Consider the following 12,063-nt stretch of genomic DNA (forward strand, 5'->3'; position numbering starts at 1 on the left):
ATCCCACTACTGCTGGGCACATAATATATACCTATCAAGAAAGTCAAATGAATATGAAAACAAAACAACTTTCCTGTATGACAAGCTAAATAGGAAAAAAAGCCTGGTGAAAACTTACAAGTCTATCTCTCTGTATTGCAAACTCCCCTGATTCTTCCCATATGTCATTACCATGGCCTGATTCCTTGGCTTAATAAGGGCTTGGGTGTGATATGCCTCTAGACAGAGGTCATCTCCTATTATTTTGCTCTTGTCCTAGTTGTAAGAGGAAAAACAAGGCAAGATTGGGAATATCACTATAGTTTCTTCGGAAAGATTCCTCTTTTCTTGGAAAATAAATTGTAGCTACACCCATTCTCCATGAGGCATACTCAATTGTGCAGAACAAAAGGGAGAAAAGGTTAGGTTAGCAAAATCTGTCCTATCCAGAAGGATCTCTGTGATATTCTTCAATTCATTCTCTCCAATTAGGGGGGGTTGTGGCCCAGGATCTAGAGAATACAATGTCATAGAAGGCAGCTACAAAGAAGTAACAGATTTGCTCAACTGCAATTTGTAAACATGTGATTGTAATGCTACGATTCATCTGTTTAAAGCCACACATACACATACACATCAGACCTTAGAATTGGTTTTATGGCTTGACAGTTGTTACATTTAGGCAATTCTTTGTTTCACAGAAACTTGCAGTATCTAACAACAGTTTTTAGTTCACAAGGAACCCTTGCAAGAAAAGCTTTGGTTGCTAACAAGAAAGTAAGTAAATTTTTTGTGCATCCCAAGAATTCTGTAAAATGAAAACAGAGAATTTGCTGACGTGAAGGACAGATAACAAACACATTCTTTGTACTGAAGGAAACTCGAGCTAAAATACAACGCTATTCAAGCTCTATGCTGGAATTCACAAATATGTTTCTATATCTTAAGAAATGCAAAGTTTCAATGTCACATTAGGACACTTGTTTATCTGATATGGATTGTAAGGAAGTGGTATTTTCCTATAATACCAATGTAGCATACTAGATTTTGTCAAAGATAAATGTGAAAATATAGGGGTTTTTTTTAATAAAAAAAATGATTTGATGTTTTGTTACTGTGTGTGGGAAATGTGTGGGGAATTAAATAATTCTTATGTTCTGAACATGAAAATCAGAAATAGGTTGTTAGCTGAAACCAGCAATATTTCATCTTTGTTTCTGAATGTGGTCATTCCTCCTTGGACTGCACAAGTTCATAACAAGTTCTTGGACTAACAGCTCCTATTCAAAATAATGTAGCAGATCTTGTGTACCTATTGAAATGATTACTGGATTATAGCAAGCCTGCTCTTGTCACTCATGCCTTGGTCATCTCTCAACTGGATTATTGCAATCCACTGTACAGGAACGTGCTACTGAAGACCATCAAGGTACAGCTGCTTCAGAATACAGCAATTCAATCGGGTTTTGGGTGTCCATTATTGCAAGAATGTACTGGCTGTTAGGTTGGCTTTCAGCTGCAATTCAAGATGCCAGTTATAAACCCCTCCATGGCTCAGAATCTGGGTACCTTCAACACCAAAGGTCTCTGCCTACCCATTAAATTTAGGAAGGAGAACACTTTTTCAATCCCATTTCTGAAGGAGCAATATATTTAGGGGTCACAAGGAAGCTTTCTGCATTGCCTCTCCTCTTCTTTGGAGCAAACTCCATCCCAGGTTAGACAAGCACCAATCCTGGAACCATTTAGAGAAGCTGCTAAAACCTGGCTATCTCAGAAAGCCTTTAGGATTGCTACAATTAAGAGTTCCCACCCTGCAATATGTGATTGTTTTGTTATGAAGAATGATATTCCTCAGTGTGAAGATTATTATAATACTGTCATTTATTTTCTTTTCCCACTATTATGAAGTTTTCATAGAGGGTTATTCACAACAAAGTGAATGATAATCAAGGATCTTTTATACTCAATCATTAGTCCCTTCCAAGGTAGTTAACACATACACAGCACAACACACTATCCCCCACTTGAAAACATGACAACAAAGTCTGGAGATGAGTTTAGACTTCCTAGGTAATTATAGAATCCCTAATTACAAAAAGGATTCTATCTGAGTTCAAACTGTATCCAAAAATATAACCAAGGGTAGTCACTAATCATATCTGAACCACATATAAGCCATAAACTTGTTACACTAATTAGCAACATTTTTTTAAAAAAATTTGATTTATATGCCGCCCTTCTCCGGAGACTCAGGGCGGCTTACAATGCATTAAGCAATAGCCTTCATACTTTTGTATATTTATACAAAGTCAGCTTATTGCCCCCACAACTGGGTCCTCAATTTACCTACCTTAGAAAGGATGGAAGGCTGAGTCAACCTTGAGCCTGGTGAGATTCGAACTTACAGTAATTGCAGACAGCTGGTGTTAATCACAATGCTATCAGTCTGCTGAGCCACCAGGTTTGAGGTTGTATTAACCTCAAACAAACACTGCATACGTGCTGTTCAGAAACTGCATGAACTTGTATTAAAAATTATTATAGCTGGGAACAAATTATTATTGATGGGAACAATTTTTTTTTATTGATGAATGAATTTTATCACTCAAAGAAGTTGCCTGAGCTACCAGAACCTTTAATCTGAAATTAAATGACAGAGAAGTGAGGGACTAGAAATCTGATGGACTGCCAATGATAGAGAATATGATTTTTTGTCATCTTTCAGGGGGCTGAGAGCGATACAAGTTACCATTCATTTAGTGACTATTCAAAGTTACAATGGCACTGAAAAATATGACTTCCAACCAGTCCTTGCACTTATTAGTTTCAGTCATATGATTGTGATCTAGGCACTTGGCAAGAACTCATTGCAGTGTTCTGTTAATACTTGATTTCCATTTCCAGCTGGCTTCCGATGAGCAAAATCAATAAGGAAGTCTGAATTGAAGTTTGCAAATTGCAGTCATGTGACATCTCACTGAACAACCCACAGCAAAAGCAGGTCATAAAATTGGGTGTTTTCATATGATGCCTCATTTAATGACCATACATTTAACAATATAACTTCAGGACCCGAATGTGGCTGTAAGTGAAGTAAGTGGCTGTAAGTGAATTCATAAATCTCCCTGCATCCTTGCAGAAAAAAACAAGAAGCCCGAACTTTAGACATGTAAAGAAAGACATGAATCCAACTTCTTTAGACATGTAAAGAAAGTTATGAATCCAGTTTCTAACACAGTATTTTCAGTCTGTCTTCTTCACTTTGGTTTTGTCCATATCTGGATTGTAACCACTAATACTGATTTTACATGAATATATTTGGATTTTAAGATCACTACACAAATCCATTTTAATTTATTGAATATAAGAGTTTCAATTTCATTTCAAAAACAGCCTGTTAAGATGATTATGGTGCTGGACTAGGAGCAGGGAGATGTTGATTCTAGTCCTCTCTTAAGTATGAAAATTGCCCTTGAGCTAGTCATTCCTTTTCAGCCCAAATCAGTATCAACTGATAAACAAGCCAACCCCCCTCATCATGCATTGATTAGCTTCACTACAAAAACTAAGTTAAGTGCACTGCAAAAATAAATGGACCCTGTAAGTGTGCAGGATAGATGCAAAGAAAAATGATAACATTCCATCTTCCGCCGTGCCCTTAAAACCCACTTTTTCCAGCAAGCCGGGCTGGCTTAAGAAGAAATTTTTAAATGTTTTAATTGGTTTGTGATTTTTAATTTTTGGGCCAAATTTATATATATATTGTTTTTTTTAATATTTGTATTTCATGTTCTTAATTCTGGCTGTACACCGCCCTGAGTCCTCAGGGAGAAGGGCGGTATATAAATTGGAAATGAAATAAAATAAAATAAATAAATAAATAAATAAAAATAAGTGATGTGCATTAGGCATAAAATGGCAGAATAAACATGAATTAGCAATATGGAAATTAGAAGGGAAACCTTTCCAAGCAATAATTGCTCCAAGAACAAAGGTCATGCGAAGATGAAATTTACGCGAAGAAACACAGTACAACAATACATGATTTTGATAAAAGTCTGAATCTCTAATTAGCTGCATCCAACAGCAATCCTTTTATATGCAACTGAGAATCAAATACATTCAAAATCATTTGATGAAGAGTTGAATGTAAGTAGAAAGTCTGCATAATTTCCGAGCAGCGTAGTTCAAAAGAAAGTATTTTCCTACAGCATGAAGAGTTTCCTCAGGAAGAATGGAAAAACAATAGAAAAACAATAGAGACCAATCAATTAAGAGACCAAAAATAATTTATTGTTGCAAGGAAGGCTTCAGTTTTGCAAAAGTTTGTAGCGTAATTTATAGCTTACGGGTTCTGCATTTTATTTCAAAGGTAGTTCTTCATTTACAATCACAATGTAAATTTATGTTGCTAAGTGAAACATTTGTTAAATAAATTTTGCCCCATTTTACCATCTTTTTTGCCACAGTTGTTAAGTGAATCATTGCAGTTGTTAAGTCAGTAGCAACTGTTGTCGAGTGAATCTGGCTTCCCCATTGACTTTGCTTGCCAGGTCATTAAAGGTGATCACATAACTTCGGGACACTGCAACCGTCATAAAAATGAGTCACTTACCAAGTGTCCGAATTTTGATCACATGACCATGGGGATGCTGCAATGGTCGTAAGTCACTTTATGCAGTTCTGTTTTAACTTTGAACAGTTACTAAATGAATTGTTGTAAATTGAGGATTACCTGCATTGTTTCAAGTGACAGTTTTGCCTGTTTTTGTATGAGTCATCTCTTTTATAAATCACTTTTGCCACGATCGGCATGTTGTACAAACATTACTAAGTTAGCAATATGAGATAAGCAAACTAACCTAAAGTAGCCAATCTAGGACAGAAAGCAGTAATTCTTCTTACCACTTTTACCGGTAGAATCTAAAACAGTTGTTGGAATAATTCTCCATATTGATACTTCTCAGAAATTAAACTGTGCAATGACTCTGCAAAAGCACCGGCAAAAGTGGAAAGCAAGAAAAAAAAATCAATGTTTGGACAGTCTACCTGCAAATACACTTTATTTTCTTATGATTGTACAGAATTTCTTCTAACACTGTCCAAAGTGATTTTAAAAACTGCCCAAAGCTGCAGATCACTCAATAGCATTGGATGTGAATAAATGTGCTTAAGAAATTTGTGATCACAATGAGATCATTTTCTAAGTTGCTGACATGTAAACAAAGGGGACCATACCTCATTAACACTGTTTTGTGGGGTTCAAAGGTTCCGTTGGTATGAAGAAGACATACAAATGCCTTTTCTAGTGAGCTAGTCTCAGATAAGGTGAACTCAACTGAGTTAAATCTAAATATGGAGTATCAAGACGAAGAGAAGATACTCTTCTTCTCTAGTCCAGACTGCAGTTAGAATATCATGTCCAGTTCTGGATATGCCATTTTGAGAAAGCCATGGACAAACTGGAGCATGTCCAGAAAAGAGCATTCAAGATGATAAAAAGAGGCTCTGGTATGTTCAGTCTGGAGGGGGAAAAAACTGCACTTTCACCTTTGAGGAAGAGGTGTCTCCCCCGCACTTTGTGATCCTGCACTACTATTAATCTTCTCATTGTTCCCACCACCCATCTCCTTCCACTTATGACTGTATGACTGTAACTTTGTTGCTTATATCCTTAAGATTTATATTGATATTGTTTCCTAATTGCTTATTTGTACCCTATGACTATCATTAAGTGTTGTATCTTATGATTCTTGATGAATGTATCTTTTCTTTTATGTATACTGAAAGCATATGCACCAAGACAAATTCCTGTGTGTTCAATCACACTTGGCCAATAAAAAATTCTATTCTATTCTATTCTCACCCTGAATATGTTCTTGTATTCTTCCAAGTTTCTCACCTCTAACCTAGGTTAAAGCTCAATATTCAGGCATTATTTGCACAATTTTAAAAATGGCCAAGCTGGCTTTGGAATGACTTTTATGGATTATTTAATTTGCCAAGGCCCAAAGAGAGGATTCTCTGACATAGAATGGCTTTATGATTCATCTTCATAGTAAGAATATGCCTGGTTATTTCTTTATACATCCTACCTCTTAAGAGCGATGAGCTCGGTGTGGACCTCAAGCAGAGCCTTTTGTATAGTCATACTTACTAATGGACTTTTATCTTGGATAGTTCAGGATCTCTCTCTTTCTCCCCACAGGCCTTGAAACAGCCAGTAAAGTTCTTTTTTATTGTGTGTGTGTATCAATTATTTTTACTATTACATAATTACATTTCTCAGAAATAATTTATCTCTAGTTTCACACCTCCATTGATTAATCAATTAAGGCACAAGCTGTTCATTGCTAAATGTCTGATTTTTTGTCTGAAAGACAGAAAATGCAGATGCCATTTGAATGAATAATGGCATTTACTATCACATACTATCAGACAGACAGACCTTTCAGCTTTCATCATCTTCCTATTCATGTGATCAAATTATTCTTTTACTTGAAGCTCCTTGAAAATCACTCTGATTTAATTCATTAGATGCATATCCTTCCTTCCCTCTAAGAGTGCACAAAGACCATTCTCTCCTTCATTCTTCCTCACAATCATAGTCACTCAAGGAAATCTGAAAAGTAATGGTTGGTCCAAAGTTTCCCAGTGAGCTTCAAAAACTATAGGTGGATTTGAACCTGCTTTTCTCAGGTCTAGTCCAACTCCTTAACTTTACACCATACTGACTCTCAGTGATTGGCCATGTTGCATACTAGAACGTAGTATAGAGGAAGCATTTACAAGAGTATTTAACACACAAAAGATCCCATTAACCCCCAAGTGAAAAAGTTAGCCTGACTGAATGAATAATGGCTAAAGAGCTCCTTGCACTCATCTCAGTTCTTGGTGACCACACAGATACATCCTAGCAGGTTCCTTAAAAAGAATGCAGAAGTTTGCTCTTGCCTTCTCAGCAAATATACCAACACAGTGACTTGAATAATTTCAGCAACAGTTATATCAAAATCAACACTTGGCAGTTATGGAATACACTTCAATCCTCAGTAAAGTTAATCAAAGCTTAATAAACGTAAGAGAGCGCTAAATGTTTGTGGAGATACTCAGTCATCCAGGTCATGGTTGTCCCAAAGGTGCTTTTTCAAAAGGCAACTGGACTTTGTTTTTCCTTGAAGAAGTTTCGTTTCTCATCCAAGAATGGGAAGTGAAATGTCTTCAAGAAAAAACAAAATCCAATTGCCTTTTGAAAAAAGCATCTTTGGGTAAAAGAGAGCTACTGCATCTCTTACAGTCTGACCTGTCCAGTCCATAATTCCAAAATGGTCAGCCAAATTCTCTGGGAATTTTTGAGGCAAGACATAAATATACCTATCCCTGGTCATTTTATGTCCATAGGACTTGGTTTCCTGCCTTTGAACATGAAAGATCCATTTCATTGTTTAAGCAAACACCAATAAGCCAATTTTTCAACAATGTTCTATTTGTCTTCTAAAACGAACTTAGCTCATAGCAATCAATACATCCTGTGACAAGTTCCAAATATTTGTAATAAAATCTTGTGAACTAATGATCTGTCTTTACATTGCTGCTGCCCAATTCATATGAGACAAAATTCTGCCTAGTCAGGTCATTCATCATATTTATGTTTTCATCATATTTATAAATCACTATATAAACTATACATATTAAACAAAGTGAACTTTTACCACAATCCACTAAAAATAACTCTTCTGGATAATTACAGAATTTCATTAGGGTAAATCTAAAAGTACTTTTTTCTCTTTGGCACCCATATCTCTCCTTGTACTTTATTGCACTGAATCTTGTTTGCTGTTCTGCTAGTCATACATCCAACTTAAAGAGATTAAATGTCTGCAGTTTTTGGCCAGCTGCTTTAAACTTCACTTTAGAATTATTTGGTGACATTCAGAAACTTGGCTACCTTACTGCTCAGGACAACTACAAACATATTTTTAAAAAGTTAAATAGCACCACCAGCTCTAATATAAATTCCTTTCACATTGAAAACTTGTCCCATTAATTCCCAAACTCCACTTACTTCTGACTGCACAAAAGAAAACAAACAAAGCTAAGGTTATGTCTTTTTCTTACATTACATGTATATTCTTTCTTTCTTTCTTCTATCAGCCACCCCTAGTCACATGCCTTGGTTTACTTTCCCCCAATTGATTTCTCATCTAGAGATTTGTTTAACCATGGCCTTTTAGCCTGAGGTCTAATTATACAAACACTAATAACATAAGCCTGATGCATAATTTTTAATTACTTGAATAACAGTTAACCCAAAGGAACACCACATGATATGTAGCAATCATGTGATATATAAAAGGGAAAGGCAACAATTCTTTGAAATATGATCTAGAGAAATGGGGTTGCTCAATTCTCTACACGGTGTATTTCATTAAAGCTGGTGCATCACCCCAAAATATTGCTAGCAGGTTCTAAAACAGCACTTCAGATTTGATCTTAATAGCTGCAGGAAGAAAAGCACCCCCCAACTGAAGTCCCATTCCCAGTTGTAGCTCAGTGCAGAAAGAGGGAAGGTCTTTAAAAATAGCCTGGGGAAACCTCTTTCAGTAGCTGGCATGGTCTGGGGTTACCCTTAGCAACCTGGGAAGAATTCCAGGCTGAATTGCATTGTGAGAGCCCTGTCTCTGCTCCAAAGCCCAGCGGGGGCAGGGAAGAGACAGGAATCTGAACACAAACCCACTGGGTTGCACAATTCAGAGCAACAAGCAAGACAAACAAAGCCCATTACACCGCACACCACCCCATGCACACTCAGGCTCTGCCTACACCTGCTCCAAACAAAAGATAGTCAACTCTGTTGTCTGCCTGAAAAAGGTCCCAAGACTTTATTAAAAAGCCCTGCTCCATCTGTCTCAATTACTTGCAATTCTTTTTCAAGAGCATTTTCGAGCGCCTCTTTTGATTCCCCCCCAAATAATTATTTTCATATACACTAAGTAGGATCAAGTCCTATGCATTGACACCCACCTACTCTCCCCTTCCCAAATATTCCCCCCCCACTTTTTGGCCTATTGCTTCCTGCAAACTATAAACAATAAAAACACCTATTGTTAAGTCAAACACTCCACCAAGCAAATCAGCCTATCCAGGCACATTATCTAGGCCTGTAATTCAGGATGCTGCACCGCTCCTTCTCTCCACCCCAAAACTCCCCGCCTGCCTTAACTGTGACCCACTTGCTTTGGTCTGTACAAGTCGGTGAACCATACGACTAACCGAAGGGCTGGGGGGGGGGTTGTCGCAAACGAAACGAAGCCCCCTCCCACTCTCCCCAAACGCACCATCTCCCTCGCACGTACACACACACACCCTCAAAACACAAGACAGCCCAGACAAAAATTAAAACTGAAGCTTGCTTGGCCTATTGTGTGAACTTAAGCACCAGGTTCTAAGTGACCTCCTTTCCCCACCCCACCCCCAAGGTGTGGGGGGGGGGATCGCGGATTTTTTATTTATTTTTTAACACAAGTCGGCCTTGTTACCTGCCGGTGGCGCCGGCCTCCCCCAGCCCTCCCCCCCCCCCAACCCCCGTCAATTATTCCATGCCGGCAACCGGGGTCTCTTCAGATGCCACCGGAGCCTTGCGCGGCTGTGGGTGTTCCCATTGTGCGCGTCCTCGATTTCCACACACGCCCAACACAAGACAGGCCGTGTGTGTGTGTGTGTGTGTGTGTTTCCAGCGAGTTAAGCTGTTCCGCATTGTAAGTTCCTAAATGGAGGGGTGGGGGGGGTTTGTTACTCTAAGCCTTCACTTGGGGATCCTCCTCCCTCCGCCTCCCGCTCCCGCATCCCGGCACCTGCCCCGCTGCCTTTGCCCCCCTCCGGCACCTACCACACGGAGCCGTAAGCCCCCGAGCCCACCGGGGTCAAGTGCTGATAGCGCTGGGGAACCTCCCACACCGTTTTATTCAAATCCTGCTTATAGAAGCCGCCTCGCTCAGACATTTTCCGGAGCCGGCGACGGCAGCAGTAGCAGCGGCAGCGGCGGCGGCGGCGACTGAGTTACAGCTGGAAGTGGAAGAGCAAAACTGAGCCGGCGGGGAGGAGACCGGGGGAGGGGAAGGGAGGGGAAGGGAGGAGGCCAGCAGACGTCGCTGAGGAGATGGAGGAGGAGGAGGAGGAGGAGGGAGCGAAAGGAGATGAATGGAGCGGTTGAGCAGCAGAGTAAGAAGAGGAGAAACCGGGAGATAGATTGCCCGTTTCCGATCGGAATCCTGGCCATTGGTCGAGCAGCCTCACCGCCCGGCTTTAGTCGTTTGAAAGAAAAAGGGTTGCTCCATGCAATACTACTTTGTTTCCCCCAAGCTAGGTCTTCCTTCCACGTGTTTCCGACTCCCAATTCCATCGTTCTCTCCAGAGGTGGATTTCAGCAGGTTCCGACCAGTTCTAGAGAACCGGTAGCGGAAATTTTGAGTAGTTCGGAGAACCGGTGGTAAAAATTCTGGCTGACCTCCCCCCCCCCTATCTATTCTCTGCCTCCCAAGTCCCAGATGTTCGGGAGGAAATGGGGATTTTGGAGTGACCTTCCCCTGGAGTGGGGTGGGAATGGAGATTTTGCAGTATCCTCCCCTTGAACTCCCACCAAGCCACACCCACTGAACCAGTAGTAAAAAATTTTGAAACCCACCACTGGTTCTCTCCCCCAGCAGGTCCAAGACTCAAGAGATCATGGGAATGACACATCAGATCGAATGGAAGATCCTATGCAAATCTAAAGGTTAGACAGATGGAGATGTCACAAGAAGAGGAATAGGTATGCGTGGGCTCTCGCCAAACTAGTTTTTCCTACGTTTAGTTTCCCTGGGAGTAGGACTAAAAATGAATTCATTCTTGAAATAAAGAAAGAAATCCCAAGAGGGAGACTTTGGTTTTTTTAAATATCTCGGTGCAGGGAAAGTCACTTGGATGCTTCAGTGGTGGCCATCCTAAGTGCTACTGTAAAAAAAAAAAAAATATGAAGATGAGATGTAATATTCAGGGAGGCAAGAGAGATTGGCATGAGGAAACCACAACTAAATTTGGGGCCCTCGTGGTTAACTACTTCGGTAAGTGGAGACACACCTTCTTCCACTCCTTATGCTTGTTCATTTATTTGTCTCTGTAGGCCCTGCATTCTTTCTGTAGCACACTTAAACAATTATTAAAATAGAACATTAAATAGAATAATTTAACCCACTGCAGTAAACTGATCACACAACTGTAGTAAGTGACTTTGAGAAAGCAGACTAAGCTTTCAGCAGATGTAGCTGAATTACCCTTTGGAAAACAGAAAGAAAAACAACCCCAAGGAACATCTTAAAACTGTGGAGTCCTTGGTCTGCTCTGAACTTAGTTGTTTGCTTACAGATGTTTCACGATTCAAGTAGGTAACATCATCAGTGTTTTAAGTGTGGGGATTGCTCTCTGTTTATATACAGTAGCTTGCCCTGGCAGCTGCTGATGGAGATGTGGTAGTTTCTTGATCAGAGTATTGTGCTGGAATAGAAGAGAATAACAGAGTTGGAAGGGAGGTCTTCTTAGTCCAACCCCCTGCTTAGGCTCTATACCCATGATGGAGAACCTATGGCACGCGTGCCACAGGTGGCACACGAGCCATAGGGCATGCGAGCATTGCCCTAGCTCAGCTCTGGTGCGTGCAGCTGATTTCCCTGAAGTCGGGAAACAGGCTGTTTCCGGCTTCCAGAGGGCCTCTGGGGCAGTGGGGAAGGCCGTTTTTGCCCTTAGAAGGGTTCTGGAGCCTGGGGAGGGTGAAAAATAGGCCTTCCAGTCCCACCGGAAGTCAGGAAACAAGCTGTTTCCAGCCTCTAGACGACCTCTGGCTGGGTGGGGAAGGCCGTTTTCGCCCTCCCCAGGCTCTAGAGCCTCGGGAGGGCGAAAAACGGGCCTACCGGGCCCACCATGCCATCTCATGCCAAAAGCAGGGGGAGCGCGGGGGGGGGTCACATGCGCGGGGGTGGGGCACATTGAATTATGGGTGTGGGCACATGCACACTTCCCCGCTTTTACAACGCGATGGCAAAAAGG

At 40.5% G+C, this 12,063-nt stretch overlaps 1 protein-coding gene across 1 annotated transcript in view; it reads right to left on the bottom strand.

Annotated features, from left to right (window-relative positions):
- MAPK11 (mitogen-activated protein kinase 11) overlaps positions 1 to 9,989 on the bottom strand; it is a 52,711-nt gene extending 42,722 nt beyond the window's left edge. Inside the window, exon 1 of the mRNA XM_070946664.1 lies at positions 9,872 to 9,989. Coding sequence (XP_070802765.1) covers positions 9,872 to 9,984 — 113 coding nt within the window. The 5' untranslated portion in view covers positions 9,985 to 9,989. The remainder of the gene's footprint in view (positions 1 to 9,871) is intronic.
- Positions 9,990 to 12,063: the final 2,074 nt, after the last annotated feature.

This window comes from Pituophis catenifer, unplaced genomic scaffold, assembly GCF_029215685.1.
Source record: "Pituophis catenifer annectens isolate HBS135680 unplaced genomic scaffold, rPitCat1.0.hap2 SCAF_7, whole genome shotgun sequence".
In the NCBI taxonomy this organism is placed as follows: Eukaryota; Metazoa; Chordata; class Lepidosauria; order Squamata; family Colubridae; genus Pituophis; species Pituophis catenifer.